Here is a 19,311-nt window from a genome sequence, read left to right as displayed (position 1 = left end):
GCTTCAAGACCACGTTGATGCATCTTCGATCCAAGCATTGGCTCATTCTTGATTATGTCATTACACAGCACTGCGATAAGAAAGACATTCTTATTACCAGAACGGCAAGAAATATTGATGACTGTTGGACTGATCACAAACTCCTTACTTGAAAACTCAGGATCTCCATAGCCCTAAACCACCTAGGCATCTCCAAATCTTGACCAGAAGAAAGTTTAAAATGTTTGAACTTCAGGATGAATCCTTTGCCACAGAATTTCAAAATATGATCAATGTACAGCTAACAGTTAACCCAGTTAACACAAATAACGTTCAGCAAGAATGGGCCACTTTGCAGAAGATTAGCATGAAGTCAGCCGAGGAAACCATTGGTTTTGTAAAACAGAAGAGACTAGACTGGTTTGATGACAACAATGGGGAAATTTTGTGCCTCATCAACACAAAAAGAGAAGCCTATCTATCCCATTTTCAAGATCCATCCTCCAACATAAAGAAAGCATATTTTTTACAACTTAAAATAATGTGTCAGACAAAGATAAGAGAAATCAAGAATACGTGGTGGCAACAGAAAGATCAAGAACTTCAGAAACTATTTGAAGCACGATACCTGAGGAACTTTTATGCGGGAATAAAAGAGCTGTATTGTTCATCTCGCTCTTCAACAGGTATACTGAAAATTGCCTTTTTTTTTTTTTTTTTTTTTTTTTTTTTTTTTTTTTTTTTTTTTTTTTTTTTTTTGCTACGGGCTTTACGTCGCACTGACACAGATAGGTCTTATGGCGACGATGGGATAGGAAAGGCCTAGGAGTTGGAAGGAAGCGGCCGTGGCCTTAATTAAGGTACAGCCCCAGCATTTGCCTGGTATGAAAATGGGAAACCACGGAAAACCATTTTCAGGGCTGCCGATAGTGGGATTCGAACCTACTATCTCCCGGATGCAAGCTCAGAGCCGCGCGCCTCTACGCGCACGGCCAATTCGCCCGGTCTGAAAATTGCTGACAACTCTACCACTCTTACTGACAGCCATGAAATCCCAGAGCATTTCTCCACTCTTCTAAATCATCTTTCCACTGCTGATGAAGACTTTCTTTGTGATGTGCCTCAACAGTCCAAACAAACTATGGATGGCAGTTCTGCCAACTTACCAAGAATTCAGTGCAGTTCTCGATCGTTTGAAACCCAGAAAGGCACCTGGCCCAGATAACATCCCTCTGGAGTTATTTCAGCTGGTGGTCAATCACTCGAAACGAGAATTTTCACTCTCATCCTCAAAATTTGAGAAGTCAGAGTGGTACCCGGCGAATTAATAAATAACACTTTCATCACAATCTTCAAGAAAAGTGATTGCAGTGTTTGTGGTACTATCCCGGTATATCACTACTATCTATGTAACGTAAAATTCTCGCAAGAATTCTGCTTAACCACCTCCAGGTTATCTCTGACAGAATCCTCCCCGAGTCCCAGTGTGGGTTTCGAACTTCCAGAGGCACAACTGATCTGATCTTCTGTGCAAGGCAACTTCAGGAAAAATGCAGAGAGCAACAGAATCGTCTCTTCTTAGTCTTTTGTGACCTGGAAAAGGCATTTGACTCTGTGCCAAGACCTGCTATGTGGGCAGTACTGAAACACTTTGGCTGTCCTCAGCATTTTGTTAATCTGGTTGAGGCCCACCATGACAGCATGACCGGACAGGTTTGCCATCAGAATACGATCTCGGATTAATTTCCTATTACTCATGGACTGAAACAGGGGTGTGTGATTGCTCCAACACTGCTTGCATTATATTTGGCTGCCATGCTACATGAATCTTCTACGAACAACCCAGGTGTGGAGGTTAGGTATCGTTTCGATGGAGGGCTTTTCAACCTAGCAAGAATTCACTCCCGGAGGCTCAACCAAGTTACGAAGGTAACCACAATGCTGTATGCAAATGATGCTGCATCACTCACACTCACACCAAAGGAATTGCAACAGTCAGTTAACTGCTACAAGAGTGCATGTGATCGTTTTGGTCTCACCATTACTGTTCAAAAGATCAAGGTCCTGGAACAACCTACACCAGACACAACCCTTCCACATTTCAACATCTCCATCTCAAATACTCCATTGGAGCAGGTAGACTACTTTTCATACTTGGGTAGTATCCTATCTGTGCGCTGTAACTATAAGCAAGATGTGGAGAAGAGAATTGGTGCTGCCCATGCAGCATTTGGACGACTATCACACCGGGCGTTCGTGAATAAAGACCTGACCGTGAAGAAGAAACTCATGGTGTACTGCACTGTTGTCATCACAACATTGCTGTATGGTTGTGAAACTTGGACCCTTTACCGACGTGACTTGAAAAAGCTTGAGCGTTTCCACCAGCAAAAACTTTGATCCATCCTTAAGATGAAAAGCGAAGATTATGTCATGTGTGCGTGTGCCAAGAGCATAGAGTTATCCATCATTGGTCATCAGCTTAGATGGATTGGCCATGTCCATCAGATGAGTGATACCAGATTTCCATGCCAAATCCTTTACGGTGAACTTTGTTCTGGCACCGGACCTCATGGAGCCCCCATGAGGTTCTACAAGGACCAGCTTAGCACACTGTGAAGATGAGAGGTCTCAATCCACAAACTTGGGACACGCTTGCTCAAGACCGAACAATCTGGCACCAGACCATCACTGCTGCTGTCAATCTGTTTGAAGGGGAACGACACAGATGTGAAGAGCCAGGAGGGAAGCATGAAAACTCCTTGCAGCACAAACCATGTCCACCTCCAACAATTCTGTGCAATCTGTGTGGACGCTTATTCTATGTTATAATTGGTCCGTTCAACCATCAAAAGTACATCCACAGAAAGAAGTGAATTTATTAGAAGAAGCTAAATGCTCGGAAACAAGTTAAAGCCGATGATGACAAACTATTGTACTGGGATACTGTAGCTAATTTACTATAGTTGAACAAAACACAATCAGTTACTGTTGTGTACATCTGCTGATAGATAACAGCACCTTGGCTTTATGGAAAACAGGCTTAAGTCCCTGACTGAAGGCCTTTTTCATTGAATAGTGCTCATTGACTCCTCATTCACTGACTACCATGAAGTCAGACTGAAGCCTCTTCAGCATGAATACATGCATTTAGGAGTGTACAACACGCTGGTATAAAATGTCGTTTTCTCTAAAAAAGAAATTAAAAAATGGACTGAGGCCCTTTCTGCATGAAGGAATTCAAATTTGAAAAGCTCTCACTTGTTATGAGGAAGCGCTGTCTTATGTTTCACCATCATCTGTCTCCAATGACTAACACCAGAATATCTCAAAGAATTCTTTATCTTCTTGAAAATGAAAATGTACCATTCCATGGGTAATTGTAGTGAGGGAGGTTCTGGCCGGTGTCTTCAAGACACTGATTCAAGAAAAAAGTAAATTTAGGACTGGTTACGCAGGTTAAAGAATCTTCTAGAAAGAGTGTGAATACGACCTGGTTCAACGTGGTTTGAAGAGCGAAGAACTGCATTCTCCACCAAGGAGAGGAGTACTGGAAATCCAGAAAGGCTGACAAGTGTTAACCATGGTCAAAATGATATGTCAAATTATGTATTACTGTTTGTATATCCCAAAAACTACCTTTATGGTTTTTTGGACATGACAAGGTGCTGGAATATTGTCGCACAGGCATTCTTTAACGTGCCAGTAAGTCTACCACATGAGGTTGGTGCATCTGAGCACCTTCAAATATTCAAATACCACCAGACTGATCCGGGATTGAACTTGCCAACTCGAGCTAGGAAGATCAGTCCTCTACTGTCTGAGCTACTCAGCCCAGCTGCTGAAGAAGGCTTCTTCTCCAATTGGGTAAGGGAACGCTGGGGATTCCGCTTCTTCTGCTCTTTTTCCTCCAATAGATGTTGGTTGAAGCCTGGGAGATGATTTCCCAGCCAAAAGTCTAAGAAAAGTCGGCAATGACTAGAGTTGCCACCTGTCCTGTATTGTATGGGACATCCCGTATTTGAGGTGAAAATTTTGCATCCCATATTATAAACTGTTGTCTTGTAAAAACGACTGTTTGTCCTTTTTCATCTCTAAATATTTTAAAATGGAGCACCATTAAAGTTGAAAATAACTTTTTTTTTTTTTTTTTTTTTTTTTTTTGGAGCCTCAGAAGAAGGAAATCTCATGATGTCTCGCCATTTGCTGGTAAAACTGAACATTACATGTAACTAATCTCATTATTAGACCCGTATTGAACTATGCCATGATATACTAACAATTTATTGGTTGTTTTGATCCACCTTTTCAATACAAATTACAGTTTGTGTTGCTAAGTTGTAATGTTACAACACTAATTTACCGGGACATGTTTCGCTTTTATTCACAAGCATCATCAGCCTATACAATTGCCTCAAGGTTTGTCATATTTGGAATGTTGTTACAAATTTCATTACACTGAATGTAAATCTAATTTCAGTGATAACAATATTTAAAACATAAGAATAATATACACATTAAAAATTATGACTATATGATTTGCAATGTTAAAATGGAGTAACTCTTAATTCTAAAACACACTGACGTCCAAAACACAGTTTTTACAATTTGAAAATTTGGTTAAAAATTGTTTGCAATGGTAAAATAAAATTGATTCAACTATAATTTGGCATTAAAATTTGAGTCATAAATATAAATATTGGATGTTGATATATAGGAGCTATAGTTTCTGAAGTGCATTGGTTTCTAGAATACAGTAACATTTCAGTATTGAGAATTTTAGTTAAGAATTGTGCTCTCTAAATAATGTTATTTTAAAAGACTGTAATTTTGCATCATGCGTGATTAGAGTCATGATGATAATCTAGAACTGAAGTCTTGGGTTCGTTGGAAAATGGCTTCTAGATTTGATGAGGCTTGCTGCTGCAGTTTGGCAATTTGATCAGAGGAAGTATTGACATATTTAATTCTTGTTTGTAGCGACCAGACTCTCCGTTGGAAATTGATTGTTTTGATGTAAGTTATGGTTAAAAGGGGCTTCAATCCAAATTTTGAGTATCTGATTATGTTTCTTTCGATTTATAGAATGGAAGAAGCACCTGGAACAAATGGAAATGAACTTTAGTAATATTGTGTGTGTGTTGTACTTGTAATGTGAGTGTTGATGTTGCATTATCACTTACCCCTTTGTCTGCTGCTACAGAATCTTGTGGACCTTATTGCATTACTGTGACTATTGTCTGTTGTGGTTCTACTCCTTGTGTTGTACGTATGAAAGAGCTGTTGTGAAGGGCGGGTAGAGGGTTGAGGGGAAGAGATGTTGGGCGGGGCATTTGCTATTGACGTGCTATGTGGTAGGGAATTCTTATCTGTTGTCGAGGTGGGGGTAGAGGACGATCCTGCAGGCGGGGCGTTAAGCTTTGGCGTGTTATGTGGAGGGGGACTTTTTTGCGTTGCCGAAATGGTTTCAGTTGTGAGTGCATTTAGATTGAATATTTTAAAGAATTTGCTTTTATATGATTTGAGATTTCATAATAATGTTGGCAACTGCTCTATTAATGAACTTTTTATTTCGACCACGTCATTCAAGTTTTTTCATTTATTAAAGTATTGATCCAAATAAATATATATGTTTTCGAACTCTGTCATTAGCTTCCCCTTTTCGATTCTTTGGATTATTGTAAGGTCTTTGTTTATTGAGGTGTAATGATGGCCGGTTTCTTTCATATGATTACTCATTGCAGAGTATTTATTGTGTTTTAAGGCGTTAAAGTGTTCCATGTATCTGGTTAGGAAACTGCATCCAGTTTGGCCAACACATGAAGATTTACACTGTGCGCATGATAGTCTGTATATTCCGGAGCCTTGAAATTTGTTATTGTAGGCATTTACTGTGTTATGGTTAAAAAAGAAGTTTTTGTTAGTGTTATATGTTTTAAAGGCTATTTGCATATCCCGTTTTTTGAGTGGGTTTGCTATTCGGTGAATCTTTGAACTGGTGTAAGTGAAGGTTGCGTATTTGGATTTTTTAGTCTTTTCCGGTGCGAGGTTTGTGGCTATTTTGAGCTTTACTTTGTTGATGATTCGATTTACTATGTCTGCTTTATATCCATTGGCTAGTGCTAGTTCTTTTATAAAATTTATTTCTTTTGTAAAATTCGCGGGTGATAAGGGTATTTTGTAGGCTCTGTAGACCATACTGAAAAAGGTTGCTTGTTTGTGGGATTTGGGGTGGAGTGAGTCATATCTTATTGTTATTGGCGTGTGTGTTGGTTTTCTGTATATCTGATAATCAAATTTGGATTTTAAGCGTGTTACAGTAACATCTAGATAATTCAATGAGTTGTTTTTTTCGTCTTCTTTGGTAAATTTTACGTATCTATCGATGTTGTTTAAAAATTCAAAGATTTTTTCGCTGTTATTTTTTCGGTTGTCTGTTATAACAAATGTATCGTCAACAAACCTCAGCCAAAGACAGATTCCTTCTATGTTTGGTTTAATTATGCTATGTTCTATGTTATCCATATAAATATCTGCTAATATTCCTGAGCTAAACTTAATTGGTGGTAAATTTTATTGTTAAAGGTGAAATGGTTGTTATTTAATAAGAATTTAAGTAGTGTAATAAATTCATCTACTTCTAGCTTACTTGCTATATTTGGAAAGCTTTGAGTTAATAATTTTGATTGTTTCTTTAATGGGGATATTTGAATACATATTGGAAATGTCAAAAGAGCTCATTCTATGGTGGGTTTGTAAGTTGAAGTTTTTTAATCTTTCGCAAAATTCAACTGAGTTTTTAATTGAGGAGTTACTCTGGAACTTATAATGCTTTGTGAGGAACTGATGTATAAATTTTGATATTTTATATGTTGGGCTATTTCTGCTGTTTATAATTGGTCGAATGGGTGTATTGTTTTTGTGTACTTTAGGTAGTGCTTTTGCCTTGGGTAATGTTGGGTTCATGTTGACCATTTTTTGTAGTTCTTGCTCGTTAAATAAACAAATTGAATTTTTAAGGATTGTTTTTAGATTCCTTTGAATTCTAGAGACCGGGTCTTTATTTGCTATAGTGTAAGATTCATTAGAAAAGAATTCTTCGGTTTTTTTTTTTTTTTGATGTAGTCACTTTTATTTACTAGGACTATTTTTTCGCCTTTATCTGCCTTAGTCATGATAATGTCGTTATCTTTTATTTTTGTCTTTAAATCTTTTATTTGTTTTAGGAGGGTCTGGTCGGAATTAGTTTTCATTTCTTTTACTAAACTTGGGAGTTTCTTTTTTACTTCATATTTAATGTTATTTTGTATTTCTGCCGGCAGTTTCCCTATATTTGCTTCAGATTCCGCTATTGTGATAGTTAATTCTTCCATTTTGTACGGGTTAGGTCAATTGAACTTAGTTCCTTTGTTGAGTATGTTCATTTCATTTTCAGAAAAATTGGTGTCTGATAAATTAATTGTCACGGGGTTGTTTATCTTTAAAGGAATTGAATCACTTTTTCCATTAACAGTTAACTTATTTTGATCTTCTATTAGGTGGTTTAGTTTGTTTTCTAGAGTTTTTTGCTTTCTGTCTAAGATGTTTGAGAGTTTTTCAATAGTATGTCGTTGAATGGAGCTCCAGTCTAAAGGCGACGTAAAATGGGATATACTTAAGTGTGCTTTGTAGAGCTGTAAGTTCAGTAGCGATTTTTTTCTGTACAGTAACTTTAATTCGTTTTTAGCCATATTTTGTTTACTCTGTTTTGGGTGTCCAGAGATTTTGAATTTCGGTATTACACCGCACCTTAAACATTCTTTCAAAAACCAGATATCTATAGCAATCTTACTGACCTTAACCTTGAGGTTAATATACCTGTTTCTCTTAGTTTTTGCCTGGTTGGCTATCACATTACATGTAACTAATCTCATTATTAGACCCGTATTGAACTATGCTATGATACACTAACAATTTGTTGGTTGTTTTGATCCACCTTTTCAAACAAATTACAGTTTGTGTTGCTAAGTTGTAATGTTACAACACTAATTTACCGGGACATGTTTCGCTTTTATTCACAAGCATCATCAGCCTATACAATTGCCTCAAGGTTTGTCATATTTGGAATGTTGTTACAAATTTCATTACATTGAATGTAAATCTAATTTCAGTGATAACAATATTTAAAACATAAGAATAATATACACATTAAAAATTATGACAATATGATTTGCAATGTTAAAATGGAGTAACTCTTAATTCTAAAACACACTGACATCCAAAACACAGTTTTTACAATTTGAAAATTTGGTTAAAAATTGTTTGCAATGTTAAAATAAAATTGATTCAACTATAATTTGGCATTAAAATTTGAGTCATAAATATAAATATTGGATGTTAATATATAGGAGCTATAGTTTCTGAAGTGCGTTGGTTTCTAGAATACAGTAACATTTCAGTATTGAGAATTTTAGTTAAGAATTGTGTTTTCTAAATAATGTTATTTTAAAAGACTGTAATTTTGCATCATGCGTGATTAGAGTCTAGATGATAATTTAGAACTGAAGTCTTGGGTTCGTTGGAAAATGGCTTCTAGATTTGATGAGGCTTGCTGCTGCAGTTTGGCAATTTGATCAGTCTTTTAAAATAACATTATTTAGAGAGTACAATTCTTAACTAAAATTCTCAATACTGAAATGTTACTGTATTCTAGAAACCAACGCACTTCAGAAACTATAGCTCCTATATATTAACATCCAATATTTATATTTACGACTCAAATTTTAATGCCAAATTATAGTTGAATCAATTTTATTTTAACATTGCAAACAATTTTTAACCAAATTTTCAAATTGTAAAAACTGTGTTTTGGACGTCAGTGTGTTTTAGAATTAAGAGTTACTCCATTTTAACATTGCAAATCATATTGTCATAAATTTTAATGTGTATATTATTCTTATGTTTTAAATATTGTTATCACTGAAATTAGATTTACATTCAATGTAATGAAATTTGTAACAACATTCCAAATATGACAAACCTTGAGGCAATTGTATAGGCTGATGATGCTTGTGAATAAAAGCGAAACATGTCCCAGTAAATTAGTGTTGTAACATTACAACTTAGCAACACAAACTGTAATTTGTCTTGAAAAGGTGGATCAAAACAACCAACAAATTGTTAGTATATCAAAACTGAACATGCCGGGTTATTTACCTCGTCTTCCACCTCGTACTTCCGTAGGTCTTCCATTCCAATTTCTAACGTGAATGTTCATGTTGTTTGAGACTAAATCTACGTAAGTTGTCAACTTATTAATCCCTCCAATTAACTGAAATAATTGATATGGAGTAGAGTTTTGTTTTGTGTGAAACATTCCTGTATTTTGGAGAGTACAGAATATGCCTCAAACAAGTGGTTGTCAGTGTTTACTAGTCATAAAAGACAACAAAAACTAGTATAATTAGATATGCTTGTGTCTTCTGTAATGAGTGTTCCCGGGTCAAATGCATTTGTTACTGAACGCATTTTCTCCTTAATGTCTAACAAGTGATCAGACAGTAGAAACAGGTGCTCAGTAGATCTCATTTAAAGTGAACTACTAATTACTGTAAACATGAACATGTCTTGTAGTGAGTTCCACGGCATGATGCAGTTAGTCAGTGCAATTTTAAAGTCAGCTATGTCAAATGCGAAATACAGATGGAGAAAATAAGAAAGTTCTAATAATGTTTCTCTCTGCATGTTTTGTCATATCTAATGCATTGTACCGTATGTACCGTATTCTGTTAATGAAACTAATTTATCTAACGTTTGATTTTCAAGTATTTATGAACAGTCCCTTATTTTTGTGAAAAATTCTGTATTTTTAGGTAAATGTGCCTTATTTCTTAAATCAAAAAGTGGCAACCCTAGCAATGACACACTTATTGGTTTCTCAGGAGGAGGTCCAGATATCTTCTTGGGACCTTCATTGTCCTTTTGTACAAAATTTGGTTGATGTCTAGTTAAATTTTCCGATACTAGCAGAGTACTGGTATTAGGTACAAAACGCTCTGGTGAGGTCCGTACTTTGAGACCTTCTCAGCAGAGGAGACAGAGAATTCCAGAGCAGCCATGGATCTGAATTTTCTTTGAGTCTCAGGATAAGTTATCCAGAGTTTTGATCTCCTGGATCATCTTCTCCTCCTTGAAAATGGGGCATTACTTGGATTTCAGAGCATGCTCACCTTTGCAGTTGATGCACACAAGTGGTGGTGTGCACCCAACACCAGCATACTCTTACTTTCAACGCATCCTACAGGTCATTGATCTTTGACAACACAATGAGGTGCAGCCAAATTTCTAGCAGTTATAACATCAGAATGTACAGGCATACGGTAGATTGAAACTTTGATACACGTTTGGGCGGTGGTTTAACATCCCACTAGCACATATATAAATTTTGAAGACGCTGGGATGGAAAAGGATTAGGTCAGGGAAGGTAGTGGGCTTAATAGGGTCTTCTTTTCTAGGCATTGTAATTCCGTTTACATAATCATATCAGATCTTGAATATATTTCAATAATGTCTCTACCTTGATAAGTTTCTCTTTGTTTATAACCTACCTTCCAGTCTGATTTTGCTTCCAAGACTACACTATGAATACCGAGAAAATTGAAGTGTACCTACAACTCAATACAGAATGAAAATATTGTTTATAATATATTTCTACTCTACATACCTCTTGCTTCGATCCATAATCACTACTTCCATCAGAGCTGCTATCACTGTTTTCTGAAAGTAAATGGACTCGTTTTGGTGGATCCTCAGTCTTTAACGTCTCAGAGTCCTCATTTGAGCGTCGAGCGACTGCAGTTAGTGGTAACATAGTCAATGTAGAAATGTCCTTTTCCATATAATCATTTTCATCCCCTGTTAGGACAAACACAATATTCTTATCAGAAGCTCATGTATAGTCTGTATCAAATGGGAAGCATTTTGGTCTCAAGAGACTACACAGAACTGTCTAATCACATAGCTATGTTGTCACATTACCCTCCCACTCAATATCCCGTAGAAAATTTCACTGTAATAAATAGCACTTACGCCAGGCCAAAATATTTTTACTTCATAAAAACAATTGCAACGGAAACAGTTTCCCATTTAACATAGACTACAGAATAAACAAACAATACTTCTTAGAGTGTATCCCAGCAAAATACAAATAGAGGGTAGTGGAGGTGACGTTGTTTTAAAGGACAAAACAATAAATAATATTATTGATTTTTACATCCCATTAACTTCTTTTATGGTTTTTGGGGATGCAGGAGAGCCAGAATTTTGTGCTGTGGGAGTTATTTTATGTGCTGGTAAATCTACCAGTCGGGACCAAATCTGCCAACTTTAGCTCAGGTCAGTGTTCTACCAACTGAGCTACTCAACCCAGCAAAACAATGTGATTATACGCTTCATCCACGTAAAGGAAATGCAAAAGTGGATCCTGCAATGACCAGTGAACAAGGATAGTGATTAGATTAAGCTCAAGGACAGACTCTGTATAATGAGATCACTATAATTCTACCAGAATGTGTTTGCTTGTTTCATAGACTTTGAAAAAGCTTTCAACGAGGTCCAACATTGGAAGCTCTTAGAAATTCTACAAGTATCCAGCATAGATGACGAAGATGCAAGATTTATTACTAATCTTTACTGGTAACAGTATGAATAGAGAAACAAACACATCAGAAGAATTACACATCTGTAAAGGAGTTTGACAAGGATGTATAGTGTCTCCATTATTGTTTAATTTCTACTCCAAGGAGTTGTTCAGAGAGTCTCTGGAAGGTATAGAGGATGGCATTTCTATAAATGGGGTAATTATAACAACTTTGGATAAGCTGATGACTCAGTACTACTTGCTGATAGTGCAGAAGGACTATAAATAGCTGATCAAGTAGCAAGTGTCAGTGAAAGATATGGAATGCATCATTGAAAACAAAAATGATGGTCATAAGTAAGAGCTGTGACAATATTGACATTTTCTCCTTAATGTCTAACAAGTGATCAGACAGTAGAAACAGGTGCTCAGTAGATCTCATTTAAAGTGAACTACTAATTACTGTAAACATGAACATGTCTTGTAGTGAGTTCCAATATTTAGATTGATGCTTTTACAGCCCGTAATTGTAAACATGGTAACAAGCTTTTGGGCTTTTGCCATGTCAGAAAACAAGGTGAAATTCTTTGTTTTGCAGAGAACTTTGCATCTTCAAAGAAAATCTTGTCTGTTCACGAGCAAGACTTCTCTAAGAATGTAAGTGTTTTTTTTTATATCCCACTAACTACTTTTATGGTTTTTGGAAATGCAGGAGAGCCAGACGTTTGTCCTTTATGTGCCGGTAAATCTATAGGTTGGAATCGAATCTGTCAACTTTAGCTCTACCCCGAGAAGTTGTTCAGAGACACTCTGGAAGGTATAGAGGAAGTCTTGCTTGTGAACAGATAAGATTTTTTTCCGAAGACGCAGAGCAAAGTTCTCTACAAAATGTAAACAATGTCACCTTATTTTCCAACACGGCATACACCCAAAAGCTTATCATGTCTAAAACATAATCCAATCTATATCAATGGGAAACAACTGCAGAAAGCACAAAGGCTAGATTATTTAGGCTGTGCACTAAATGAGAGTGGGACCAATATCAAGAATAGAGGAGTAAATTACGTCGCAACATACTTGCGAGTCTTCTGAATTCTGAAATTAATGAGCAAAAATAACTATTTGTAGTGTAACATAATTTTGCAACCTGTTTATCATCTAAGTCCTCTTTGTGGTTTTTTTGCTTCACTAGTTCGGACAACAAAGTGACTAATTTGACTTTCCTTAATTTTTAGACTGAGCTCGATAGCTGCAGTCGCTTAAGTGCGGCCAGTATCCAGTATTCGGGAGATAGTGGATTCGAACCCCACTGTCGGCAGCCCTGAAGATGGTTTTCTGTGGTTTCCCATTTTCACACCAGGCAAACAATGGGGCTGTACCTTAATTAAGGCCATGGCTGCTTCCTTCCCACTCCTAGCCCTTTCCTATCCCATCGTTGCCATAAGACCTATCTGTATTGGTGCAACGTAAAGCAAATTGTAAATAATAATAATAATAATAATAATAATAATAATAATAATAATAATTTTAGAGAAGATGGTCCCTCAGTGATTTGTAACTAATGACCTTTCATGTTTTGATCCTGAAGTTGAAACTACTGGATCTGTCTCTGAATTTTGATCCCCACTGCTAAATGTTGCAGGATCAACATTTTTTTCTTGATTATGTTTTGTGCTGTTACATTTCTGGATATGTAACTTCATTCTAGCAACTAATCCCTGCATCTCTAAACCACGTGATTTGCATTTAATTTCCATGCCCTTTTCACTTGAAGCAGGTAGTTTTTTAAATCCTCCCCATACTGGATCCAGTTTTTGGCCTGGATTACTCATTTTAAATTAAAAGCAAATTTCTTGTGACCCTTTTACAAGTACACTACAACACACACACTCAATATAGTAGCTCTTCTATTAGAAAATTACTACTAAATTCTATTTCAAATGAACTGGAGCCAAAGTAAACAAAAAAACTTGAGAAATGTTTCTTAATTACAAATATTACAAAATTTAATATTATTTCCACATAAACGTTAGTTACATGTACGTCATCTAATGCCATTTAGCTTCACTTTTCACTTCAAAAAGCAGTTAAGTTTCACTTCTTAATCAATACTTGTGCATTAAATTCAACCGCAGGAACAACCATGGCTACATTCATTTAGTTAACATCCAACCCATGTGATGGTGTTCTTTCTGTGCCAGTGAATTTTGCTTATTATTACGAGTTTCTTTCTCGTTAATATCTAGTAATTTAGCATTATTAATTAAACTGGCAGTCAGTCTGTGTTTCGGTGTTCAGGATGTGGGTTAACTGTTGTAAATGAAACATTTCATATGCCTTTATTTTAAATTTCAAGTTTAATCTTGTCGTCAACCAGTGCAAAACTGACATTTACTACAGTCGCCACTTGGGAGGTTTAACTACACAACCTCAACTTCGATTCAGAGTTCGCTCAATCTTATCACCATAAAAAACATTTCCACGCTAGTTAGACAATAAAATATAAATAATTAGGCCTACAACTGTTGTCATGCTTTATATCCTGAGCTGTGATCACTGCTTATACTGCACAACCTCAGTTGTAATTCACTATTCGTCCAATCTTATTACCACGCATAATTTTCTTAACAGAGTTGGACAAAGGCAGGCTATAATTAGGCCTTTCAAACTAGTGTCGTTGATTCTGACTTAACCACTGCTTGCACTTAACTTCAATTTACATCCACATTAGTTCTATCTTATTATCACACAAAATATTTAAGAATATTAGAATCCTTCAGTGAAGAGGAAACATTTGTTAATTACAGATACGGGCAATGTTGTATGCTGTCTCATGTTTGATTCTTCTGTATAAGTAAGAAAACTTCTTGAAATGCACTGTTGAATCCCTGGCAAGCATACAATAACGATCTTCTCTCCTCTCTGCTACTTCAGGTATTGGTATCAAAGCACCACCCAATAGACTACAAGTAATAAGACAATAATAAGAAAGCAAACTGATTTTAAGTAGTTGATTGTTTTCTTAATTTTGAACAACGGGAAGCAGGTAATAAGATGAGAATAAGTATGCCAACTGATTTTAATCATAGATTCTTCTTCTTGCGTTCCGGCCTTCTAAGGACCACGTTACAATTTCAATTCTTCCTCCTTAGTTGTTCTTTCCTTTTCTTCCAGTATTCTTTCATTGTTTCACTGTGCTTCTTTTTCCTGTCTTCAGTCCACTTTGTGCCTGTTTTTTTTCCTTCCTCCCTTGGAATCTTTCCATTTGTAAGACTTTCTTCCTAAAAATCTTTCTTTCCAATAATTCTTCTTCTCATATGTTGTTCCTTTCCAGGTCTTTCTTGACTTCTTGAATCCAGGTGGTAGTTGATTTCTTTTCCCAAAGGTACTTGAAGATTCGTTTAGTTAGTCTATTGTCATCCATTCTGTAAATGTGTCCAAGAAATAGCAATCTCCTTTTCCTTATTGTTTCTGATCCCGATGTCTTAGAAAAAAAAAAAAAAAAGAGAGACCTACCCACTTAATAAAACAATGGGCCAAAGTAAATGCTAATCCAGCCATGAGGCTGTGATCTCTCTGTAGTAAATGTAATAATATGGATCTTTCATGGTCCTTCTTTAACTAGAATATTATTATAGCATCCCTCTATACTGACCAGAAAGAGGATTGTAGCAGTGATGCTGTATCCTCCAATAGTTCTGTACCATTTTTACTGTTCTAGAAATTGTCCAAGATGTCGTTCTTAAGACTCCTGCAACATAATGCATGCTTCGACCATCTTCTACCAAGGCTACCGCTCATGCACAAGGTACAGGAAAACTGAACATTATTCTAGGAGACCAGGATCAGGTCCAAGAAGGGTCACATCAGCTAAGGATGATCAGTTCCAATCACTACAAGTTCTCTGTGATTGTTCCACCACTGTCGTTGAAATCCAAAATCACCTCCAGTAAGTCCGAGGTGTGAACATCAGCAAGAGAACTGTCCAAAGAAGGTTAGAAGAAGGCAGTCTCCAATCCAAAAAGACCTGTTGCGGGCCCTGAACTTGCCCAACATCGCATTGTCCATTTGCGTTATGCAACAGAACACTGTGATTAGGCAATACAACAATGTGAGCAAGTTTGTTCACTGATGAGTCTTGACTGAAGAAAGAGTCCTCCCTGCAGACTTCCATCCACAAAAACTTTTCAGGGAGGGTCTCTGATAGTTTGGGTGGGAATAAGTTTGACTGTAGCAAGGACAGACCTTGCCTTTGTGAAGCACAGGATCCTCATGACACATCGGTACATGGATGAAATCCTTGAGAAGTATCTTGTGTTTTTTGCTCCATTCACCAGTGATGGTTTCATGTTTATGCATACCAATGCTCACCCATATCCTGCATACACTGTGAAACAATATTCTGACAAGTGTGGATTCATAGTCCATCCCAAACAACATCTATGGAATGAACTGGGGGAAAAAAGGGCCTACCAGTATAATCCTGACACCCTAAAAGATCTGCGGGATGCTCTTCAAGAAGAATGGGAGCAGATTATACAGAATAGGACTGCAACATTAACCAGGAGCATCCCTGAAAGTTTAGAAGATGTGATTAAAACAAGAGGTGGCATTGCATGCTTCTAAAGGTGGGTAAAAGTGTCAGTGAATGTGTCTGTCACTTTATTTTCGATTGACTTTTGACTGTTAGCCGTCAGTCAAACTTTAGTAAAGCTTTAGTAAATCATATTAGCAGGGCCCAGATTTTGATGACATGTTATCTTTTAAACGATATATCACACGTGTATAGAAAAGTCCATCATGATGCCCAGACACATTTTCTAAGGTTTTGTGCATTACTGTCATTTTCAGGTATTATTTTGTTGACAAGATACTTTTAGGTCACCTTACCTTTATTCTGCATTTCAATATGATTGCAGCATTGAATCAAATGATGTCAAAAGGTTCAACATTTAGTGGAGGCTCTGAGAATATCATTGTACACCCTGTAAAGCTTTCTTAGAAAGCCCACATTCATGAAGTGACGAGTTACTGACTGGGCCACTGAGAAAGTGAAAGGCAAGTGGTAAGTCTTAGCAATGAATAAGGTAGTGTATGTATTCATAAACTAGTACTTCAGAGGGGTTGTTGAAATACATAAGGGCACATATACCAAAACATGTGTTATTCATATATAGAGAGGGAGAGAGTGAGAGAAAGAGAGAGAGAAGCTGCACATCGTGACTGTCATCTATTGCTACACAGAATAAGGTAAGTAATGATCACTACAGTTGCACAATGCAGAGTGTTATTATTCGCTACTGTATCAGGTTAGTCAGTGATGATCTTGTCATTCAGACATTTTCTTTTATGAAATCCAAATGTAATGATACTGTAATATGCAAGAATTCAGCCAATTTTTACTGGAAGAAATACATGCGAAACGTAAAAGACTGGGAATATATTATTATTTATATTCATTTAGAACTGTATTAAAAAATGGTTCTCACTAAACAAATAACTACAAATTTGGGTATTTTTTACTGTTTTCTGAGTAGTTTATGATTATTTTTTGGTCATTCTACAGGTCATTTTAGACATTTATTAGATCATGAAAAATATTGGTCCTGCTTATCAGCTTCTTAAAAAAAACCTAATTCTTCCAAGATAATTTTATGATGGATGCAATCATATGCTTTTTCCACCAACTACATATACAGTTATTGGACAAATTCTGATCGTTTTTGCAAAACTCGCAAATTCAGAAATAAGGAATGGATGCCCAAGTTTGGACAGATGAAAGTACAGTAAAACCCAGCTTGTCTGAGGTAATGTGGATTGATGGCACATCGAATAACTGAAAACTCTGATAATATGGATGGCCACAGATACAAATCACGTCACAGTCACTTCACCCACGCCCAAGTCACCAGCCACATTTTATTTATTGTTTCTCCTCAGTCGAACCATTTGACTGCTTCCAGTTTCACTTCAACGGATACTGCAACACGCTTTCTTTTTACGCTCAATGCTATTCAATAAATCCCTGCGTTAACGACACTAGAACGTGTGCAATGCCTACGCTGGAGTCACAATGATAACAGCCGAGGGGTGCAGTTGGTGAAAGATGGGCGAGTCGTGTCCGCTCGTTATTTTGGTAATAATCTCCGAGAATGAATAACAAATGCAGACGTGCCAACTCTCCCGATTTAAGTGGGAGACTCCCGATTTTTTGTCCTTCCACCCTCTCTCTTGATTGCAGGGACTTATCTCCCAATTTTGAGAATATTGTTTATTGTTTGAAAATACCATGTTTTTCCTCATTCTTTAAGTAGCTGGAGAGAATTAATTTTCAGTGGGCACTGGCAGGGCAAATGAAATCAGCTTGTGATCTTAAATATGACAGAATCTCTAACGTAATGCTCTATATTATGTCATTTCTACATAGCAGTGCAGGCTGTTAGACACTTTTAACACGTTTACAAGGACAAAAACACAGTTCAAATCAATATATCATAAAAAAGAATTATTGAAAAAAAAAAAAAAAAAACACAACCACCTTAAAACTATTTGGCAAACCTTTAAGCAAATAATTTAGTTCTGAATTTTTGAAAGGTCTAAGGCAGTTACGATGAAGAGTTGCGTTCAGATATGTGCAGTATAAATAAATAAATAAATAAATAAATAAATAAATAAATCAGATGATTTTTTTAGTATATTAGTATAATATTAATTGATGCAAGTTGCATCATCAATAACGGGTCGTAACACATCATGATATGCCGTATTCTCCTGATTTGTGACTTCTGAAAGTTGGCACGTCTGCAAATGATAGAGCTAAGCTCACACAGTTTGAAGTTGCCATTGTGTACTGTCACTTTTTTGCTGTGAACAGCAATAGACAGCCGAGCAAGTAGGCCTATGCCATTTCTTCTTCCTTCACCGCTTAGAAAAGTATTGCACCATTCATAGTTATCACTAGAGCCCGGAATTGTATGCATTAATAGGTTAGAATGCAAACTTACTGAAGCGAGAAGCAAGTATAGTCTACCTTCACAACGATTATGCTATGGGGTTTGCATAAACATGAGGGGTACTGCCCATCAGAACCCCTATAATTTATGTTACTCTTTCTACATTATGGAAGAGTGGGTTGGCCGACATTTCCTACTAACGAAATTAGTTTGCAATCTAACCTATTACCGCATGAAAATCCAGGCTTTAGTTTTCACATATGCACAAAATATCCGAGTCGATTTCACCATTACCATCCGCATTATACCATACAGGTACTACCACCATGTACACAATCATAAAACAAAACCCCACAATTTCTCAGAGACCTGTATTTACACACTTAGTACAGTACCATACAATATTTACAGAAAATCTGTTGTGAATTGTAAGGAAGGGTAGTATATTACAATTACAATTAAAGACTAGCCTCGGATAATCAGGGTTCTACTGTATTTGATTTGAGTGGCATTTCCCGGCTGCAAATTGCTTACTGTAAGCCTAAAATATACAACTGCACTGTTGTCTACATTCTGCTTAAAAAATCTAAGAACATTAGTATTTATCATTGACACTGGTGTAGAGCGGAAATTTCTCTGGTGCTCATTGAAACTGATGTAAGTACTCAGATGCTTTTCAAATGTCCTTCTAATTACTAAACCAAGTTATAGAAATGTGTATAGAAATGTCCGCCATGAGACACATTTTTAAAGTTTTTTTTC

General features: G+C 36.5%; 1 protein-coding gene across 1 annotated transcript in view; it reads right to left on the bottom strand.

Moving 5' to 3' along the window:
- The window catches only part of LOC136866147 (CUE domain-containing protein 2-A), a 180,678-nt gene that overhangs the window by 122,666 nt on the left and 38,701 nt on the right, over positions 1–19,311 (bottom strand). The window contains exon 3 of the mRNA XM_067142855.2: positions 10,682–10,872. Coding sequence (XP_066998956.1) covers positions 10,682–10,872 — 191 coding nt within the window. The remainder of the gene's footprint in view (positions 1–10,681; positions 10,873–19,311) is intronic.

The sequence above is a fragment of the Anabrus simplex genome, chromosome 1, assembly GCF_040414725.1.
Source record: "Anabrus simplex isolate iqAnaSimp1 chromosome 1, ASM4041472v1, whole genome shotgun sequence".
NCBI lineage: Eukaryota > Metazoa > Arthropoda > Insecta > Orthoptera > Tettigoniidae > Anabrus > Anabrus simplex.
This window is presented reverse-complemented; position numbering and strand designations above follow the sequence as displayed.